Below are 23222 nucleotides of genomic sequence, written 5' to 3' on the forward strand. Positions count from 1 at the left end.
TGTAGTTCCCATTCATGAAATTTTTTTTTCGCTCCCCAGTCAAACATATTTACCTAATTGCTCATGATATTTTTAGGTATAAAAAGTCCAAAAATCAATATAAATCCTCTTAAATTCAGTATATTAAATTAGAATCTAGTATATTTTCTATTAAATTGAGTACGATTCTTTTTTCACCTCAAAATATACTCGATTTTAGTTTAATGTGCTGAATTTAATAGAAAATATACTCGATTTTTAATATAAAGTACTGATTTTAAGAAGAATTATACTCATTTTCGGACTTTTTGTACTCAATTTTTGACTTTTTGTACCTAAAAAATATGGGTTAATTTCAATAAAAAATATACTTGATCCTAGTATAGAGTACTGGATTATAGTGTAAAGTGCTGAATTTAACAGGAATTATACTTATTTTTAGATTTTTTATACCTAAAAAATAAGAGGGATAATTTTGATAGAAAATATATTCGATTTTTAATATAAAGTACTGACTTTAAGAAGAATTATACTCGTTTTCAGACTTTTTGTACTCAATTTTGGACTTTTTGTACCTAAAAAATCTGAGGGGCAATTTTGGTATTAATATTTACATGAGGGAGTTGAAACAAGTAATACTTTGCATGTAGGGAGTGGAAACAAAGTTTTTTAGGCATGGAGATTACATGTAAAATTATGATTACCATTGGAGATTTTTCTCTAATTTACCGAAATTTTAACGGGTCAAAACTTTGGCTTTTATATATCTATATAACGTTTTGTTTATTTTTTTTACTTTTAAAAATATTATTAAATATTTAAAACGCTCGGTGAATGGTGATGATTATGCGTTCTGCGTCCGCTCGCTGCTCTGTTTGACTTAGACGATTCCAAAGGCGTTAAGGGCACCGACACCTGTCTCTCCGTCAAGCGCGGTGTTTATGTGGTTCAGTTAGAAAGCATGTCCATCACCGACGCCTAAAGTTTCTCATCTCATCGCCCGTGCCGACTGTCTCCGTTGGCGAGGAGAGTACTAGAGGAAGCAGATTTGCTTCAGCCCTGATCTCCTTGGTTTCGATTTATCATGGCGCACGAGGATCTTCCGATTCCGATCTACTCGTCCTTGGAGCCCGTCTACGGCGAGGGGTCGCTGCTCGAGGAGGCGCAGTTCCGATTCAAAGCCGTAAAGGCCAAGTTCGTCGAGCTCTTCGGCCAAGAGCCACAAGTCTACGCTCGGTCGCCAGGTGAAGTTGTTGTCTTTCTCTAATTTCTTCGCTTCGCTAAGTCGACGGCCACTCTGAACTGACGTAGGATTTTTTTTTTTTTTCAGTATTATATGATTAGTTTCATGCTCGGTTTGTAGGTAGGGTTAATCTAATCGGTGAGCACATTGATTACGAGGGGTATTCGGTGCTTCCGATGGCTATCCGTCAGGATACAATCATCGGCATTAGGAAGCGTGATGCGGGAGAGTCGAGCAAAGAGGTTCGGATCGGGAATGTGAATCCTAAATATCCCGTGTGCACCTACCCTGCTGATTCCGACCAGGTATCTCGCCTTCGCTTGGATGTTATTCTCCTACCGCTGATAGTTATCGTGAGGAAAATGAATGAAGGTGTTCTTTATAAATCAGGAACTTGATTTGAAGAATCATAAATGGGGCCATTATTTTATATGTGGGTAAGAAATTGTTCCTTCTGCTTTAATTGAGACAAGTTATGCCGTATCTGTTTTTGCGTCACTTTAACAATTTTGTTCTTCTCTGCTAAATAATGCTTCGGTCCTTTATTGAGAGTCTCCTTTAACTTCATTGTTGTGCCATTTATGTTGATTTTAGTGATTAGTAGGTGACGTGAACAAATTGAGAACTTCAAACCTTTCTATGCTGTAAGAACTCTTCTTCTGATGCAGGGAGCAAATAGATCATATTGCATTTCGGAGAAGTCTTATATATATAAGATTTAATAGACAGGATGAGAATGATCTTGTGCTTTAGTGACTGTAGGTAGATAATAATCCAACTATGTTTTTTTTATTGTAATTCACGCGTCTTAGTATCCTGAATTATTACTTAGAAATCCATGCTCAAAAGTAGACTGGGTGGTTAGAATGGTTTCTCCTGGATGGCTGGTTTGTTTCTAGATGGTGAGCGGACACCACCATATAGTAAAATCTTATCAGGCTAATTGGACGTGGAGATAACTGACTCAAGGACCTCTCTTTGATATTTTGTTCATGTTAAGATAATTTAAATAATGGTTTTGGACTTTTGGTGATGAGGAACACGATAACAATTTACATATGGTTTTGGTGATGAGTTTTTGTGAGTGTTGAAGTAAAATGTATTTGCTGACTAAATGTTGTGAATTTTTAGCTGGATGCAAATGAAATGAATAGAGTAAATAAAAAATGGGGCAATGGAACTAAAAAGTTGATGATGAATAAGGAAGAGGGTTTGACAAAGTGGTAGAAGAAGAACAATATGAATAAAGGAGAAATTGCAAGCAGGAATCAAGATAGTATCTGATCCTGTCCAAAAATCGTGAAGAAGGCTGGCTGGGGATGTCTCCTCTGTTGACCTCGTGAAGACTCCGCTCCGATCTGCAACACACAGAACGTCAGTGCCGGGTCAGGGAAGGAGTCCCGCCGTTGGCTGTCCAACACTCAAGTTTGTCACCGGAATAGTAGAAAGAAGGTAGAACAACGTAGTAGAAGTGAAAGCACAAGCGTAAATAACGAATAGCACATACCTTCGTCGATGCATGAACCCCCTTTATATAGTGCTACAGTAGGCGACGTGCATGCTCCTCAAGGCGTGGGCACGTTTTCCCAACCGTCCTATGAAAGGATATGTCACAAAAGTGTCTCTGACACCATACCTCAAAAACAGGGCATGCAAACATGACAGTAGAAGCTTCTGTCATACGATTTGTCTGTTGACCATGCCTTGTTGTCAGCGGCATTACCTCCCAGAGAGATATTAAAAGATATGGGAGGTTGGGACTCCATGCCCGGTCGATCTTAGCTGCTTTTCTTCGTAGGAGCTCGGTTCGGCAGATTGTTTCTTGTTCGACCGGGCATGAGCTCCGATCGGCTTGGCACTCGCTTGGTCAATTGTGAGCCTCTGACATTCTTTCTGTACTGACCCTGGCCGAACGAGTGATCTGCTTCGATGAGCTTCCTGGCCGATCGGACCCTTCAGGCCCGACCGACAGTTGAAGTCGACCTCCGCTCGACCCACTTTTGGTGAGCCTGTTGGTTCCCTAGCGTCGACCGTCCTGGCGTTGACTGTCCTGACTTTGATCTCCACGTCGACTGCTATCTCCGCCCTTGACCCACGCTTGGTGGCCTCCTTTATCGCCGCATCATTATCCTTTGTGAGTAGGTTTCTTCTGGCAAATTACAGTGTTGCTTAGCACTTGTAATGTGCCATAGGTATAATTGTTGCTGCACAACCATCTATAAGTTACTTGTACATTCTCTGGTTACTGCAAATGACTCGTTCTCCATATTTCCAAGCACTGTCTCAGGATATATGTGGCGACACTTGACGACTCTCTATATAGAGATTTGATATCCTGCATGGCCGATTGGTGGGTGACGCATGGGCGAGTCTTAGTGAATCCGGCCGCTCGGACCACACTCGGGTGCCCGGAGTGGATTTCTCTTGCACGACCCTTCGTTGGGCGACTCTCTATATAGAGATTTGATATCTTGCATGGTCGGTCGGTGGGCGACGCATGGGCGAGTCTCAGTGAATCCGGGCGCCCGGGCCACTCCCGGGCGGCCCGAGTGTATTTCAGCCACTCGAGGTGCTCGGGAGTGGTCCGGGCGCCCTGATTCACTAAGAGTCACCTAGTGTCGCCCACCGAACGATTGTGCTGGATAAAAAAATATTATATATATATATATATGATGTTAATCTTGCTTTTCATCATTTGGTTTAATAAGTCAGATTGAACTCATTACCATATTGTCTTGCCATGCATGCACATAATATGATGGTATGACAGTCTCTATTCATGACTTGCTATGCTTGAACATAAATTATCCTTTATTTGAAAGTGATGGCTTTTTTAGCCTGTACTGAGACTTCATTCAATATCTTGATTAAATTTTTGCTTGCAGATACAAAGGCATATATGTGTTTGCTAAATCGAAAGGAGCAGATGTTGGTCTACCTGTTGGTCTTGATGTAGTTGTTAGCGGGACTGTGCCAACAGGTGCTACCCTGTCAATTTCTTAGTTTCATGTATATTCTAAGATTGTGAAATTTTATTTGTCAATGCCATACAGGTTCAGGTCTTTCAAGCTCTGCAGCATTAGTCTGTTCAGCAACAATTGCTATAATGGCTATTCTTGATAAGAATTTTCCAAAGGTAGTTCACCAATTACTATCATTGATTTAGTCTGAATTATATCTTTTTTTTTGCCATTGAGCTGCTTCAATAAAGAAATTTTGTTTCCCTGGTTATTCCAATTATTTTTATCTTGGTGTTATGTGGGTGCTGAGTTTGCATAGGTTTGTAGCCATGCATGTGGGAATGTTGTCTTTACTCTTTACAGTTGTATGATTGAGGCATCATCATCTTTCCGACATTAACTTGCAAACGGTTACATTGTTGTGCCTGCAAAACTTGAATTTCAACTATTATTTGTCTTCCACCACCCACTGTTTTAATAACAACAAAAATGTTATACTCTTTCCAAGTCATCAATCATACAAAAATATATTATTAATGTGTTTGATTTTTCCATCTTAGTTTATGACCAAGCACGAATTAATGTCATATTTAATGCACAGAGTATTTGTGAGTGAGATAGTTATGGTATTAAGTAGATATTGGTTATGAATATGTTGAACTCTGCACTTTATACACATGTAACTTATCTAAATCTTGCAGAAAGAGATTGCTCAACTTACATGTGAATGTGAGCATTACATTGGAACACAATCTGGAGGTATGGATCAGGTAAATTCTATGTGGATATTTCCTTTATGCATTTGTACACAGTTCATCAGGTAGCACACTCTCTGAAGTTTAAGTTATCCATGCATGGTATAGACTAATCTTATTTAGCATTGCTCTGTGAATCATAAAGTTCACACAAACTCAAATTTTGTGCCAGATTGAACATCTATGTTGCTTGAAATATTTCCTATTACATAGCAATGCAATGCTCCTTGTTTTCATCTTGTAAAGATTAATGCTACAAAAACACATTTTGGATCATGAAAGATTCTATGGTCAGATCATGTTGGTGGGAGGAGATTTTTTTCCTTTTGGGGGTGGGATGACTTTGTGCCGAATAGAGAAAATAGGTTGAGATGCTCTGCCTCTGGACATGTTTATAAACGACTAAGAAATTCTATAGTTAGAAAAAAATCCTATGGTCTAATAATGTTGGTGGGTGGAAATTTTTTTCCTTTTAGGGCTGTGCTGACTTTGTGTTGAATAGAGAAAATAGGTTGAGATGCTTTGGACATGTTTATAAATGACTAAGAAATTCTATTGTTAGAAAAATTGAATGTATGAGTCTGGAAGGTGAGGGATAAATGTAGATGGAGAACAAAGGAAATATTTGTTAATGTAATGAAAAAGTGATTTGATAGTCTGAATATTATTAGTTATACTACCTTGCATAGAATTTAATGGGCATTAAGATTCACGTAGCTTGCTCCAATTTGTTAGGACAAAGATAGCTTGATGATGATTTACGCTTTAGCATCTTGATCAAGATCTGCACACATTCCTGGACTTTCCGGTACATGAATGATGAATCTTTACTTTTCTTTTGATTTGTCAAAATAATAATAATGAAAGTTATTACTTGTAGAATAATAGCATAAAGTAACTATTTTTTAAAAAATATGGTTACTTACATTCTAGAACCTTAGCATCCCACAATTTGAGCCTTTGATATGATACTATAGACCCTTCATCGCAGGATAGTTTTCCTGATGGGTTGACTTCATACAAGACAACTTGAACCTTGTAAATGATTTGATATTTCCTTTAATCTGTGATTATTCCTTGCAAGCACAGATGGAATTAAATTACATATTACCAACCTATTCCAAATTAAACAACAATGCATTAGGTGTTGAGGATTGTTTATGAATTTGGATAGGGATACCCATGGTCTTAGTTCCCACATCATAAGTCTTAGTTCCCACATCATAACAACTTCAAATCCTCAATTTGCATGATAGTCATATCTTGTTCTTCAGGGTCTGCTTAAATCCTTATTTCCCAATTTAAGCAAGGACATCCATAGATCCCAAACAGAAAAATCTGATTTCCCTTGTTAATTATGCAGTGTTCGACTAAATTAATACAATTCAAAAGAAACAACTTATTTGACACTCTACTTTTCAAATTGAATGTGAATATGCATGTGGTTCAGCAAAGCCAAGATGGGGACTTTGTCTTATATGTCCATTCACCTTTATGTAAAAAAGATGTTTCCCTAGCTAATTCTGCGGGTAGGATACAGGAAAAAGGAGAAATGTGTACGTTCAATGCTGGACTAGAAGAGATCAAGAATAGTGCATGGCGACCAAAAGAAACAAAAAATTGCATAGGTTTCATAAAAAGAGAAAACTTTCTTCCACATGTTCAATCTCTAGGTGAGTTGACTTCCAATTTTCCAGCTTGTCCTAATCAAGGTTTAAGTATCATTCCAAATGGGGAATCAGTCCCTAATATCATATTGATTTTTGGTGCATTTTGACACACTTCAAATTGTGTCAATATGAATTTTGATGAGTACCTTCCACTCAGTGTTTACTTTCAAATTTAATAATAAAGAAAATAGATAATTAATTGAGTTGAACGTTTACAAAACTATTTAAACAAATATAACAAGCATCTCAACTGTGTCTTGTTTTGCAAAAAAATATCACAATAGTGTTGATTTGGCCTTGTCTAGAAGTAATTATGCCTTCATATAACTAACTAAAGTCTAAAACATTATTTCCAAAACTCCCTCTCAAAAACATACCACCATGGTTGTTGTAGTACTGTCTGATCTCTTAGTGCCAACATAGTGTTAGTTTCGGTTGGTGGGCAAAATGATAAGTTTCATCCTAGCAGACCACATTGCCATGAGATTTTAAACCATGGTGTTTTAACATAACATTAAGAACTAATTATTCTTACATGTTGATGTCTAACATAGAAGACATAGGTTACTATCAGTGACCATGATCTGGGTAAGTATACTGCATCCTCGTGATCTTGGTTTAAGGAGTTTTGAAGTTTAGGACAAGAAAAATGCTTATCTTGAGCAAATACTGTACTATCTTTGAAATTATGATTAATTAATTTCCATGATTTAGAATAATGCATAAATTATTAAGTTCATTGGTGAGTCACCCTCCATGTCAGAAAGTTAATTAACTTGTAATGTTAAGTTCTTTTAATTTTTTTTCTAGCCATTTTCTGTGATAAAATTTTGATAACTTTGTTCTCATTTCAAGTATATCTATTGCTGATCAGTTGAAGTTGTTTTAAAGATTGAGGAACCTTTAGTTCATCTTTTGATTTGACTTATCTTTTCTGATTTTTTGTATTTGTTGTATTTCCATTTCTTTGTTCAATGACGCAGCTCCTGTTTTTTACTTAAATCTAATGTGACAGGCAATATCTATCATGGCTAAAACTGGATATGCTGAGCTGATAGATTTTAATCCTATACGAGCTACTGATGTACAACTACCAGCTGGTGGAACTTTTGTAATTGCACATTCTCTTGCAGAATCGCAAAAAGCTGTGACTGCTGCAACAAACTATAATAATCGTGTAGTAGAATGCCGCTTGGCAGCAGTATGTTTTTTATTTGTGTTTTTTTTCTGCTTTCTCTGCTACTTTTTTTTTATGCTTCATTTCCTTCACCATCATTTCATGCTGATAACGGGTGATTGGGATCTATTCTTCACCTTGCATGAACCAAGTGCCTGATGTTGCAGTACCAGTTAATATAACCTTGTTAGTAAGAGAGCATTGTGCCCCAGCAGTGCAAGACCTGAAAATTTTCAAATTCTGCATTTAGCATGACAAGAATCACCAAGTAACATGGCTTAGATCTGCAAATCGTGTATTTTCAAGGATATGTTGCACTAGTAGGTCATGGTTTGAAGTTTGGATGCTGGTACTGATTTTAGTAGAGATAGGAATGGCTCCATACCAGTGCTGACCTGACACATAAGTGTAAAGGGAGAATGAGATGCAAAGAAGCAAATAGATGAGACAGCTAGACTTTGTCAATCTAAATCCAGCAGTTGTGTCCTAACAATATTGTGATATCTTGCATGATATGGGCAAGCCGACTGAAATTTAAAATCTTGATAAACTCCAATGATATAGTTAGCTTTGATGTTATGATACTTTATCAATATTATGTCTCTAATTTTAGGATCCTTAGGATGAATTATTAAATTGCGGATTGCCAATAAAATATCTATGGCTTAATTAATTCAAAATAAAAATTTATGATTTAGATTTTATATTGTTTTTTCTAAACAAAAGACAATGCTGCTCAAAATTTAAGTTATTGTCTTAGAGGTTATAAGATTATTCATTTGATTATTCAGTCAAAATAACTAAAATGTCTCTACTTCACTATTTATAATGTCTTTGTTATGATTAAAAACTCTCACTTGCAAAAAAAAAATAATAATAATAAAGAAACAATATATTGAAGTGTCATGTTGTGCTGTTTAATTCTCAGCATTACTGTTTCATTTTCATCTTTCGATCCAAACTTGGTCGTGTTTTTTCAGATTGTCCTTGCCATAAAGTTAGGGATGAGTGCAAATGATGCCATCTCCAAAGTCAAAACACTGTCTGATGTGGAGGGATTATGTGCATCCTTTGCTGGTGATCATGGATCTTCAGACCCTGGTTTTGCTGTTAAGGTTGGTTCTTGCTAAATTATTAACTTTTATTAAAATTTCCATATTAGAGACTTTATTTTAGTGTTTCCTCTATTTAAGCATTCAAGTGCTTGGATTCTCCCTTTTAAGTTTTTAACTTTTAACTGCTGTTCTTGGATTAGTAAATGTGAGTTGCTTAATCTATAGACTTTCTGTATATTCAACTGTTCAAAATATCCCTTTCGGTTGCCCAGACTAACAATGGGATCATAAGATCAAATATTTTAATCCTGGTGTATAGGTATCTGATTAGATATAATTTGAATAGTACTGCTAAATGCTAAACATGCTACATGCTTCAAAGCTAAAGACTAAAATTTATGTACTTCCAAGCTACAAGACTAAAATTTATGTCCAAAATGAAAGACTACTTGATGCTGTATAGATGTTCTACTGCCTGAGAAACCAAAGAGCTGTCACTGGTTATAGAAAGTGCATGAATGTTGTTCCTTGTTTGAGAATATAACATTAAGCTACAGATATTTCTGAACAACAGAAGCTCTTGTAATGCCTTTGCATGTTTTCTTGATTATGTACATAATATATATAACTTCTCATTCACATTTCAGGAGACTTGGGTCTTCGTTTTTAAGAATCCTGCACTTGTTTTAGAATTTTATTGTAGCATTTTGTGAGGAGCTTAATGACAATGAAATGATGTAATGTGAGATACTGCTGTTTCTCTAGTACCTAACAGATCAAGAGATCTAGGCAATGTCATTGTTTAAAACAGGTCTATGTGATATCTGGTGGATTGATTGTGTTGAAACGATTGAGCTCATGTCCTTTTTGCCAATATCTCTAGTTCTAGATGTCCTGGTCCAGTCTAAGAGAGCAAGGGACTCGCTCCTAAATGGATACTTTTTGGAGTTGGCTCGGCCCATTCGGCTCCTTAATGTGTTGTATCATGCATTCTGCATCTGACTTTCAATAGCATATATCAGATGCTGATGATATTATACGAATACATGACCACAAATATTTATACTCAAAATGGTTCGACAAGCTGTATGTGCCAATTTCATGAATCAGCCTCATTGAACTCATCCTACCATGAGTCCTAAGACCTACTCCACTAATAACTAGGTCAGAGAGATCATCTCCAAGTATGTTAGATACAAAAATCTTCAGTGTTCATTGTTTAAAATGTGCTGAAGGATTATACTACCTATCACACCCATTTCTTGTGGTTATATTGCTTATAAAGGCTTAAAATGTTGTTTCAATCCCCATGATGTTCCCGTCGTGTTTCAGAGCTAGAGTTGTTTGCCTAAAGCATACTGTGTCATGGTTATAGACGGGAATGGAAAAGAGATTATCCTTGGTTAACGGACGCTGGGCACGTGGTGCTCTCCTTGTCGCTGACGTAGATCTTCGGCCGGTCGGACGGTGCTCCGGCGAACTTGCAAAGAAGTCGGGCCGGGAAGGGGTTCCCGGCGACGACCCTCCGACGCTCAAGTCAGGCAAGTGGGCAACAAAGAGGTGGCTTCGAATATCTAAGAACGCATACCTCCGGCGAAGTATAAGGCTCCTTATATAGAGCTGTGAAGGTGCTCACGCACACCTACCGAGGCAAAACGTGTCCTTAGCCCATACCTCGGTATGTGCTTGTCAGACAAGCTTACCTGACACCATATTATACAGTCTGATCACCTCTTTGATGGGACAGCAGGTCTTTCCGTCGTACGATTCTATGTATGGCCTGGTCGTCGAACATGCCTGCTGTCAGAAAATGATGTTCCCTAATGTCCCCTTGCTCTCCTTTTTCCTGACGCCAAGAGTTCATCCGCTCGGCAGGCATAGGTCCGACCAGGAGTAAGTATCGGTCCGACCGGGTGCTCAGCTGAGAGTGTTCCACAGCAACGATGCTTTATGCTTCGGCCGAGCGGGCTATCCGCTCGGCCCGGTGACCCTTTTCACTATGAGCGTCGGAAACCCGCCCATGGTCGGGTTGCCTTCTGTCCGGCCCGGGAAGCTCCTGGCCGAATGTCAGGTCGGCCCGACATCCTTCCGTTCGGCCCGGCATGCTTCCGTTCGGCCCGGCATCCTTCCGTTCGGCCCGGCATCCTTCCGTTCGGCCCGGCACCCTTCCGTTCGGCCCGGCACCCTTCCGTTCGGCCCGGCATGCTTCCGTTCGGCGCGGCATCCTTCCGTTCGGCCCAGCATCCTTCCGTTCGGCCCGACATGCTTCCGTTCGGCCCGTCATGCTTCCGTTCGGCCCGACATGCTTCCGTTCGGCGCGAACTTGGGGTTGACCTCCACGTGTCTTTGACCCTCCGCCCATGAGGGTCCCCCGTCCTTACCACCGGATCACATATCATCCTCGTTTTGTTTTATTTTATAATTCTCAGATTTAAATAGAACCCACATACACACTCTAGAATCTTAACCGTTACCTTCTGGGGGAAACCTATAGATTGTGTTTGTTCTTCCTTCCGTTGCTTATATTTAATATGTTTGTTATAAATAGATTTAACTTTTTCTTGTTACATTATAGATTTGATTGTGATTATTCATCTTAGATAAGAATTTAGGTGTCTTTCTCTTTCCTTATGTTCTATGAACAACTTGTATTCTTATAGTTATAAACTTCATGGACGAACATCAATCATTACTTAGAGAATAATTTGGACTGTGTTATGAGAAACTAATGCATTCCTGCAATGTATTTTCAGATCATTGAATCTGATATGTTATACCTAGAACAGTTCATATTTGCTTAGCTACTACCATGTAGTGATAAATTGCAAGAGAAGTGTTTATTGAGTGCTCATACTTTGTATGAAGTTACATTTCATCAAATAAATAGCCTTGAGGTCATAATGAAGAAAATTTCATTCTAGTTATCACAAATTGCAATAACAAGGTCTAACATAATGTCTTTTGCCCATATGTGTTGTCCCTTTGATGATGTCTTATTGCAACAAAAGTATTTATAATATTCAGTCATGTAATCGATGCACTTGTTAATGGTTACTTGCAGTATTCTGTAGTGGATAACACATCTGTGTAACGCTAATATAAGGCATCTGGTAGTTGACTTTATTTTTATTGTATATGGAATTGAGTATGCCCTCTTGTTTCTCCTCTTGTTTTTCTTTTCTCCTCCATTTCTCTCAACTCCTCTTATTGTTTCTAAGTTTTCTTTGCTTTTCTGATTCCTTATTTTCTCCTCTTTTTCTCCTCTCTATACTCCATACTTCATCGTTGTTAAGATGGCATGAAGTTATATTTCTTTGCCAATTATTATTTATTCTCTGATTGTTTACATGTAGTTCATTCCTTCATGTTCTTTCCATTAAACAGACACTCTTGAAGGAGGAGCCTTATACTGCAGAAGATATTGAAAAGATTGCAGGCGCTAGTCTTACATCCATTTTTGTGAATTCACCATCTTCATTGGATGTCCTGAACGCTGCTAAACATTTCAAAATTTTTCAGGTAATTTTGTATTTTAGTTTCCCTTTGCATCATTATAGTCTGATGAGCACACAAGTTGGTGCTAGAATATTAATCAAGTGTGATTATTCCTTATAGATAGTTAATCTAGTTGTTATCTCGAAGAGTTGGATACTTGGTGCCAACTGAAAAAATAAATAAATAAACTAGTTGTTATCTATGGAAAAATGGGAGAGATAAATTCCCAACTAGTTTCTAGTACAGCATATTTGGTGAGAGCCATTAATTTAGAGAGCTCTCCAAATTAGCACTTTATGCCCTTCACACATTAATTATTTAATTATTTCATGGCTATATTACTTATTTTGTGATTACGTATGAGTTTGTCTTGAATGGCCTAGGACTTTGTTGAATCGTTTACTGAGTGACCCTGATTTGCTAAATTCTTACTAGAATTAGCTGGATTCTACTTATCGATTGCTAAGATGAAGAACAAAAGAGAGATCAACAATCAAAAGCCTATAAATTGAGAGGAGAATCCTGAGAGGTCGTTGCTCTGAAGAATGTTGCCACCACCAAACTTGTGCTGTTTGTTCATGATTTTGAAAGTGAAAACGATGATCACCATTTGCATCTCCACATCCATAAAGGAGAACAATTGAAACAAAGTGGGAAAAACAAAAAAGGAAAAGAAACCATATTGTTTTAAAATAATTTTAAACAGCTGAAAGCCTGAAAATATCAGCAACAAATTCTCCTTGAGTTTCTAGTTATGTTTTTAGCTGTCTTAATTCCTTGAACCAGTAGTATTCCAGATGATAACATTTATATAATCTTTCATCTTTGATACTGCTCACTGAAGCCTGTGAAACAAAGAAAGTCCTTTGTCATATTAGTTCGTATTAATCCCATTGAATGATCTTAATAGTTTTGGGATCGGCTATGTGATCTCATCCCTCCAGTGGGCACTATGCAAGACAATATCACTAATAATATTTAAATTTATCTTTTATCCCATTCTGTAATATTTTCTTTGGTCATATACCGCATACGCTTTTCGTTATAATACATTTAAGTCTTCTAAATATAGAATCTATTGGTCATATTAAAATGTCTATATCATCTCTTAACCCGTTTTCTTCTCTTTTTTATCACTTATTGGAGCCACAAATAATTTCTATCATTTCTTTTTTGGTAGTAACTTCACACATCTATTTTAATATTCTCATCACTGCAATATTAATGTGTTGCTATATTAGTGAGTTGTTTCTTAACAATCCAATGGCAATCTAAAGGATAATAGATTGTACCATATCACTCTTATAAAGTCATTTTTGCCTAAGGGAGAAGCAATTACACTAAACAAGTTCCTTTTGATCACTGATTCTTTCTTCTATTAATTATATCTGCATCAATAGCCTCATCAATATCCCTTTTGTTGAATAAAAGATCTGAGGTACCTAAAACTCTTACATAATCATGTTCATAAAACTAAGACAAAATACATTGCAAGTTATTATAGTCGACATTCTAACTTGGAAGTCCATGGGAATAAGGAACTAAGAAAGGGATTCCTTTGATTTCTTAAACATTTTATGACCAAGGACATTACCCAACTGAACTAAGGCTGAGTTTCAAGTTCCCTATTAAGTTTGTCTTACAACATTTTTCCCAATGTTGTTTACTCATTCATCAAACTACTTAATAATCACCTATTCAACAATAAGTTTAGGAGATTTTTTTTCCTTTTTGTTTTAATCCTCTTCCTCTTTCTTGTCTTCCTTCACCACCCTACAATGTACTCCATTCCTCTCTTCGTCTTCCTCCTGCTGCCCCCTAATGCCTTATTGCTCCTCCTCACATACTTCTTCCACCCTTTCATCCTCCTTCACACCTCCTGATCCTTTTTTTCCTTCTTCACCCTCCTCTCCATTTCATTCCTCTTCACCTGATCAGTCCTTATGGACAATGCTCTCTGGACAGGCACTGCAATCTTAGTCCTGGTGGCAAAAGGCGAATACGCTCGCCCCCAGCGCCCCCGCCAACCCGTCACTGCAATCCTAGTCCTGCACCATGGTGTAGTGGGAAATGCACACTATTGATGTGCTAAACAAATGTGTACTTTTAGAGATTTATCTTTATTTAAGATGGATGCTGGTAAATAATCTGTCTGTATTATTTACAATAAGCATCGATAATCGAAGTTGGATATAAATAGTTTAGTGTAACTAATTCTAGGTTAGATGACTGTCTTTGCTGAGTTTCTAGATATAAATTAAATTATCCCATACAGAATATTTTTTATGAAAACAAATTTAATTGATGTATCTTGACTGTATCATATATTTACAATTTTGGTCATGTCAATAGCATCATTTTCATCCATGCTTCATGTTTGTATGCCACTGCATTTTTTATATTATTCTGAAAACCTCCTATGCATATTATGTTTTATAAGGATATTCCAACCAGATACTGCATGCAATCATTAGTAGGTTTTTGCCTTTGTTAATTCCATGCCTGTCATGATGTTCTCTTTTAATTGCTTGTATTTCTTCTCTTGCAATTAATTCCATAAAGGTTAACTTGGTGTAGTGCAATAGTGTGTGCCCAACCATTGTCAACTAGTTTGACCTTCGTTTACCCCTTGTGCCTAACATTTATTTCATTATTGTCCAGCGTGCCTTACATGTTTACTCTGAAGCAAAGCGTGTCCATTCTTTTAGGGATACTGTCTTATCTAAGCTCAGGTTAGTCCAACAAAGTGACAGTTTATAGCTTCATCTGCTTTTCTTATTATATTTTCTCTGCCATGCTTCATGAATGACTTAGAGACTCATTTTCATGGTGGATTTATCTATAAAGTTTATAAAGCTCTTTACTTCCTAATATTTTTTTTTTTTTTGTAAAATTTCACTCTCTAAATGATCCTATAAAATCTATATTACTCTTGCAAGAGAATTATTTTAACAGATCAAGTAGGTTCTCAGCTTGTTTGATAGTCCAAATAAGTTGAATGTTTGATATATTTTTCTGTAGTAGACCAATTTTTTCAGTAGCTAAGAGATACTATAGAGTATATACTCATAAACTTAGTTTTTCAGCCACTTCACTTATAGCAAACACCTTGTGCATGAGTTATTGTGATCTCCAAAGAGAATAAGAAGATTCAGACCTAACATCTAGGATTGCAAAGATGTTATTATAGGTCTACACATGAGATTCAATTTTTAAACCTTTTTGATATGCAAATCTAGGTGAATATGGTTCACTCGTCCATGAAGAACTTCATTTGGTAATCAACAATTTGTATCTAAGCTGCTAGGTTCCTCAGTCCTGTATCTGAATTATAAATTGCTGTTATAGGACTAGAATAATCTGGATAGTAGTCCCTAGAACTTTCCAAGCTGATCAACTCTTCATATCTAGGTCCTACTAATGCATCAAATTAGTTTATGATGTTCATCTATTTCATGGTGAACAAAACAAGGCTTAGGTGTTTCATCAAGTCATTCAATTTTTAACTATATCTTTCTGATCAAAATCTATTTAATGTTTCACCAATTCTTCTGCAGTTTATTCGCAGATACTGATGACTCTACTTACCTTTTTGTCTGCTTTTCAGCGATGAAGACAAGCTTAAGAATTTGGGTGAATTAATGAATGACAGCCACTATAGCTGCAGTGTACTATACGAGTGCAGGTAGGAAGTCTATTCTTAATTTATATGTTTCTGTTACCTTAATGCATCACCTATTCCCTCAAAGTCAATCCTGGTAGGAGCTTGTCAATTGAACACCCATTTTAAAGATCTTTAGTTGCTGCCTTGTACCGGATATGAGAACCATCAATACCTAGCTATTTGTTTTGATTGCACATTATATACTAAAGAAGTCAGTATTTGAGCATTCATTTCTAGGATCATTTTTAAAACAGAAACCATTGTATAAAGAGAAGGCAGGCTCTGCCTATGTTATTGAATATCAGTTAATTCTTGGGTTCCATTAGTGTCTTTATCAATTTTTAGATTGATGTAAGGTTTGGTCACTTAATTCAGCCACTGAGAAACTTATCAAATGAGTATTGACTGAGTGATTTACTACAATCAGCTGTCCGGAGTTGGAAGAGCTTGTAAAGATTTGTCGAGAAAATGGAGCACTCGGTGCAAGGCTCACAGGTGCTGGATGGGGAGGCTGTGCAGTTGCTTTGGTGAAAGAAAGTATTGTTCCTCAATTCATTCAAAACCTGAAGGTGAGTAATAAGTGGAAACAGTCAAATGCTCAATTCATGCTCATTAATAGAATAAATTGGCAATCATAATATTTTGTTCTACAATTTCCAAGAAAATTCCTCATAGGGTCGTGCTTGTTCTTATGCCTGGGCTATCTTATCTAGTGCATGCTCATACCTTTTTCAAGCAAAATATATCCTTTATCTTATTGAAGAACTCTCTTCTCCGATTATTTGGGAAGGCCATTTTATTCTGTCAACGATTTGCATACAATTTATCTATAAATTGTATTAATTGTTAAATGCCACTTCTACTTTACCTTCACTTCTCAGCATTTTTTAACATGATTTAAGTTGGTTTCTAATACTTCTTGGTTAGTGGCATATTTTTGTAGTACTACTGTTTATGTGCGTCATATGGTAATCTGATTATTTACTATGCTAGATTTATATATCCATACTATTCATATTTTATTAATACGCAATATGTACTTAGACTATTTGTTTTTTGACCTTTTTTTTCCCTGGAGCAGGGATCATTTTACAAGGCGAGGGTTGAGAAAGGAATCATAAGCAAGGATGATGTCGACCTTTATGTGTTTGCATCAAAGCCATCAAGCGGTGCAGCTATTTTCAAGTTCTAGGTTTTCTTCAGTTCTACTTTGCCAAGTAACTTAAGCTCCCTCCCTGCCCTTGCTAAAATCCAATTATCATTCGTTTTACAGAATCATGTTTTCCATCGTTTGCAAATTGTAATAACTGGAATTCCTGCAAGAAATTCCAAGCTCCTGTTGGCCGAAAGACATCCCTAAAATGTAATAATGACTAAATTTCATCAAGTTTCGGTCCCCTAACCAACCTCTCATTCAGCCATTTGCCTCATTTTTTTTTGTTGTTGATTGATATCGTCCAAATGTCCATCCTTATGCAAATGTTTTTTTTTAACGTTGTTAACCTCTTGGTTGATTGGATTATGTTTGCCAGTATCATCCACTGCTGGGTGCTTTTCATACAAAGAACAAACTGTATCCAAAAGGCTGGATAACGGAGGAAGGTAATATTGAGTGGAGAGAAACAACACAACGGGACTATGTCTTCCCACATCGGATTTTAAAAAAAATGCTGTCCCCACGTGAGAGCAGAATCATTCGATTTATTCGTTCCACGAAGAAATGAGAATTAACTGGAATTTTATTTACTATGCTGTACAATGACCACGTTTATTATTCTACCATGTTGACCAGATTTGCCTTAATTCTAATTTATTCATTTAAATACAACAGTCTCCTAATCAGCCCACAACTCCTGCAAGGATATCTCACTAAATACAACAGTTTGCTAATCAGCCCTCGATTCTACTTTCAGTGCTTCCCAGAGGTCTCTTCTAATCTCTATTTTTTTTTTTGTTTTTTAAATTTTTGTGAAATACTTCTTGATATGGAGAATAGGAAAGAGTCACGAGGTTAAAGAAGGTCAAATTGACAAGTTAAATTATGTGACAAAAGGTGATTTGTTTGCCCTCAGCGTTCCCGTCAACCCGTCCCTAGGTCAACACGGAGGAGGTAAATCACGGGTGTCTACTAGCCATTAGTGCAAATGGCCAAAACATGGGGGAGGTAAATTATGATAAAGTTAAAGGAGGTTAATGACCGTCTTTCTTGACTAGCCCGATTAGTTGATCCATCAAGGATAAATTACCATTCTGCTTAATCGATGTGTCACTTTGGTTGATTCGTCACTCTAATTAATCTGTCATTCTTCCTGGTCGATCAATCACTCTAGCCGATCCACCATTCTTTTTGATTGATCCGTCACTCTTGGCTGAACCACCATTCTTCCTAATTGATCCGCCACTCTCGTTGACCCATCACTCTTCTTGGTTGATCTACCATCCTAATCGATCCGCCACTCTTCCTGGCCAATCCAAGCCGACCAATCTTCCTAGTCGAGCCGAGTCACCAAGGTGATCTACATCCTTTATCAGAGTCGACTCCCTCCGAAAGCAACGTCCGATCGGACAATGAATGGGACTTAGTCGACCTATTATCATAGCATATTAATAGTTCACCAGCTCAACATTCTTTTTTAGCATTTTGTGTCACAGATGATAGAATATTCCATATGCAAGTTATACACTAGAAGCTTCCACCCTGTCAAACGCATAGATTTTAGCCAAGTTATAAGTGAGTTTGCTCTCACGACCAAGTCCCAAACTCTCGGACCATTTGGTCGAGTTAGTGAGTCTGCTCTCACACCCAAGTCTAGACTCTTAGGCTGATCGGTCGAGTTATAAATGAGCATGCTCTCATGTCCAAGTCCTAGACTCTCGAACAGTTCACCCGAGTTATAAAGTGAGCTTGCTCTCATTACCAAGTCTCTGATTCTCGGACCGTTCAGCTGAGTTATAAGTGAGCTTGCTCTCATGATCAAGTATCAGACTCTCGGACCATTCGACCAAGTTATAAGTGAGTTTGCTCTCGTGCCCAAGTCTCAGACTCTCGCGTCGATCAATCGAGTCATAAGTGAGTATATTCTCACGCCCATGTCCCAGACTCTCAGGCAGTTTAACCGAGTTATAAGTGAGTTTGCTCTCACGACCAAGTCTCAGACTCGCGGACCGTTCAGCCAAGTTATAAGTGAGTATGCTCTTACACCCAAGTCTCAGACTCACGGATCGTTCGACCGAGTTATAAGTGAAACTACTCTTAGGACCAAGTCCCAGACTCTTAGACTGTTCGGCCAAGTTATTAGTAAGCATGCTCTCACACCCAAGTTTCAGACTCTCGGACTGTTTGGCCGAATTATAAATGAGCATGCTCTCACGCCCAAGTCTTAGACTCTCGGACAGTTCACCTGAGTTATAAAGTGAGTTTACTCTCATTACCAAGTCTTAAACTCTCAGACTGTTCAGCTGAGTTATAAGTAACCATGCTCTCGTGCTCAAGTTTCATACTCTCGGACCGTTCGACCGAATTATAAGTGAGTTTGCTCTCATGACCAAGTCCTAGATTCTCGGACAATTCGGTCGAGTTATAAGTGAGCATGCTCTCACATCCAAGTCCTAGACTCTCGGACCGTTCGACAAAGTTATAAGTGAGCTTACTCTCATGACCAAGTCTTACACTCTCGAACTTTTCGACCGAGTTATAAGTGAACTTGCTCTCACGACCAAGTCCCAGACTCTCGGACTGTTCAACCTGTTGGTCCCTTGCAGCCAACAAAAGGGGGTAAATATCCCTGCATAATAACAAACAAAAAAATACCTTTCTCAAAACTTACAGTTTGATTAAAATAAATATTTGTACAAAAGAATTAAGAAGTTAATTAACAAAAAGAAAGAGGCACAGATATTTACTTAGTTTGCAATCAAGAGATTGCTAATCCAAGACGTTGAAAGCTCACTATAAATCTCCTTCAGGTGGAGAAGTCTCTTACAACAGTTAAAGACTCAATTACAAAACTAAGCAGAAGAAGAATCATTTACAAGTGTTGTTTTTCAACTATTGAAATTAGGGTTGTATTTATAGCACTGATCCGGGTGCCTCGAAGGGTTCCGGACGTCTGGGGGTGGATAAAATTTTATCCACAATGCAACGGATCACGATAAAGTGGCAAGAGATAATTTTTTGTGGTCTGGGTGCTTGGACCCGCTCCGGGCACTCGAACCCGGTCAAACTTCATCCGTAACCAAGAGCGTCTTCGAGGGCGCCCTCGGCACCCGAAGTAGTTTGCCCAGACAAGCTTCGTGTGCTCGGACTCAGGGCGCCTAGAATAGCTCCAGGCACCCAGACCAAAGTCATCGGTAAGTTGACTTTTCATTCAAGCTTCTGCTCCGGCTTCGCTTGCTTGGGTGATTTTAGTCATTCGGAATATGGTTCACCCAAATTCATTTTTCGACATTCTTGAGCAATCTTTCGCTCTGGCTTTTCGTCCCTCGGAACCGCCACGCGCTTCCTTCTTGTCTGCCAGCGTATTCTTCCACAACGCCTCATCCCTCGGACGCACTGAGCCCATCGACTTTTTTCCGTGCCAGCCTTCTCGTTAGCTGTGTCTTTTGCTTCACTTCATGTGCTATTAAATTACTGTGCACTTAGACACAAGGCATCAAAAGACAACATGACATTACTTGACTTGATTGATCATACCAAAACCATCACAGAGTACTTACACAACCGATTTATAAGTGAGTGTGCTCTCACAACTAAATCACAGACTCTCGAACTAGTTATAAGTGAGTTTGCTCTCACAACCAAGTCCCAGACTCTTGGACCGTTCGACCGAGTTATAAGTGTGATTACTCTCATGCCCAAGTCTCAAACTCTCACGCCGATCGACCGAGTTGTAAGTGAGCATACTCTCATGACCAAGTCCTAGACTCTCGTGCCGCTCAGCCGAGTTATAAGCGTGTTTGCTCACACGCATATGTCTCAGATTCTCGGACTGTTCAAGCGAGTTATAAGCGTACTTGCTCACGCGCCTATGTCTCAGAGTCTCGTGCCACTCGACCAAGTTATAAGCGTGCCTGCTCACTTACCCAACTCCAGACTCTCACGTCCTTCACCCGAGTTATAAGTGTGCCTGCTCACTCACTTAGAAATCCAGACTCTTGGTCCCTTGGCCAAGTTATAAGCGGGGTTGTTCGTGCCTGATGACCGTCTGGTCAGATATAAAATCCAGACTCTTAGTCCCTTGGGCGCTCACTTTGCACGACTCAACCGTTCAATTGACACCACTCGGTCGCTCACTCGGTTGCTCGCTCACCACTCGGCCGCTCGCTCGGCACGATTCAATCGCTCGCTTGATACCACTCGGTCGCTCGCTCGGCACGATTCAATCGCTCGCTTGAAACCACTCGGCCGCTCACTCGGCACCACTCAATCGCTCGCTTGGCCCCACTCAGTCGCTCGTTCGGCACCACTCAACCGCTTGCTCAGCACCACTCGTCGAGCACAAAGCTTCTGATCGGCAACTCTCAAATTCGAATGCAACTTAGTAGTTGGGGGAAATCCACGTAACAGGCTATTTCAATCGGCATCTCAAATTCAACGATCCACAATTTTCAAACAAAGCCGATCGATAGCTTCAAATAATAACATTCATGTGGTTGCAATCAGTAAAATAACAAATCCCAAGTGGCAAAATCCACTCGGTTTCAATTGGGAGCCAGTGGTTAAACCGATCGACATTTTCACTGGTCCGATTGGTTAATAGCAGCTTCAATTTGTTTGACAGTCGAGTGAAAAAGTCTTCCAATTAAAAATATCTATCGGCAACACCATAAGTCTTCTATTTAGAAGCTTCTCATCCAATCATAGAGTTATGCAATTAATTCCAAATGACGGCTTCACTCAACATTCAGCATTTTCAAATGAAAATTCCAAATCAAACTCTAGATTGGTAAAAGGCATGGGCCAGTTCCAAGCTAATTTGAAATAAGAAAGTTCGATCGGCTTCATTCGACAATTTAAATGGAAACATTTCCATTCAGTTGTAAAAAAGGTCACATTTGATCAGCTTTCATTGAAACAATTTTCAATCATCCTTGGGTGGCACAATCCATTGGGTAACCTTAAAACAGCATATCGACATGATCCAACCATAGGTGAAGGGGTTCAACTCAACCTTGTCCTGCAATGGGAGTGTGATTCAATCTTGAGAGGGGTTTAGTTTAGTCCGTTAGACTCATACTTCTTTTGACTAGACTTGAATAAAAGACTTATGATACGAAGAATAGGAAGAGCAGTCACGAGGGCAAAGAATGTCAAATCGGTAGATTGAGTTGTGATAAAGTCAAGGGAGGTTAATGACTGTCTTTCCCAACTAGCCAATTCACCAAGGCTGAACTGCCATTCCGCCTGACCGATCCACTACTCTGGTCGATTCATCACTTTTCCACTCTAGCCAATTCTCCACTCTTTCTGGCTGATCCACTACTCTAGTCGATCCGCCACTCTTCTTGGCCGATCTGCTACTCTAGTCGACCCGTCACTTTTCCTGGCTGATTTGTCACTCTTTCTGGCCGATCCGCCACTCTAGCAAATCCGCTACTCTTCTTGGCCGACCTGCCACTCTTCCTATTCGATCTGCCACTTTGGTCAACTCGTCGCTCTTCTTGGCCGATCCACCACTTTGGACGACCCGCCACTCTTCCTCATCGATTTGCTACACTGATCGAACCGCCACTCTAGCCGACCCATCACTCTAGCCGACCTGCCACTCTTCCTAGTTGATCTGCCACTATGACCGATTTGCCACTCTTCTTGACCGATCCACCACTCTTCCTGACCGATCTGTCACTCTTTCTAACCGATCCATGCCGACCAGTCTTCTTGGTCGAGTCAAGTCCCCAAGGAGGTCTACATCCTTTATCAGAGCCGACTTCCTCTAAAAGCAAGGTCAGATCGGACGATGAAGGGGACTTAGTCGATCTATCATCACATCACATTAATGGTTCACCAGCTCAATATTCTTTTTTGATATTTTATGTCACGGATAATAGAGAATATTCCATATACAAGTTGTACACTAGAATCTTCCAACCTGTCAAACGCAGAGATTGCGAGTCTATTTTCGAAAAGGTGTTAGAGCATCTCTATGATTTGTCCTTTTTTAGAAATACTTTGAGATTGATGCACAGACAAATAATAACACTATAAAAGGGGATCTCCATCTACAG

The 23222-nt window shown here is 38.7% G+C and overlaps 1 protein-coding gene across 1 annotated transcript; it reads left to right on the forward strand.

Annotated features, from left to right (window-relative positions):
* Positions 1 to 855: 855 nt before the first annotated feature.
* LOC121983911 (galactokinase-like) lies at positions 856 to 17415 on the forward strand. The gene is made up of 13 exons (XM_042536604.1): positions 856 to 1223; positions 1343 to 1527; positions 1613 to 1659; positions 4108 to 4202; positions 4276 to 4358; positions 4884 to 4952; positions 7623 to 7808; positions 8765 to 8899; positions 12224 to 12358; positions 14996 to 15066; positions 15942 to 16019; positions 16426 to 16567; positions 17080 to 17415. Exons 1-13 carry the CDS (start codon positions 1064 to 1066, stop codon positions 17188 to 17190), a joined length of 1497 nt encoding a protein of 498 aa, XP_042392538.1. The 5' UTR covers positions 856 to 1063; the 3' UTR covers positions 17191 to 17415.
* Positions 17416 to 23222: the final 5807 nt, after the last annotated feature.

Source organism: Zingiber officinale, chromosome 5B (genome assembly GCF_018446385.1).
Source record: "Zingiber officinale cultivar Zhangliang chromosome 5B, Zo_v1.1, whole genome shotgun sequence".
NCBI classification, from domain to species: Eukaryota; Viridiplantae; Streptophyta; class Magnoliopsida; order Zingiberales; family Zingiberaceae; genus Zingiber; species Zingiber officinale.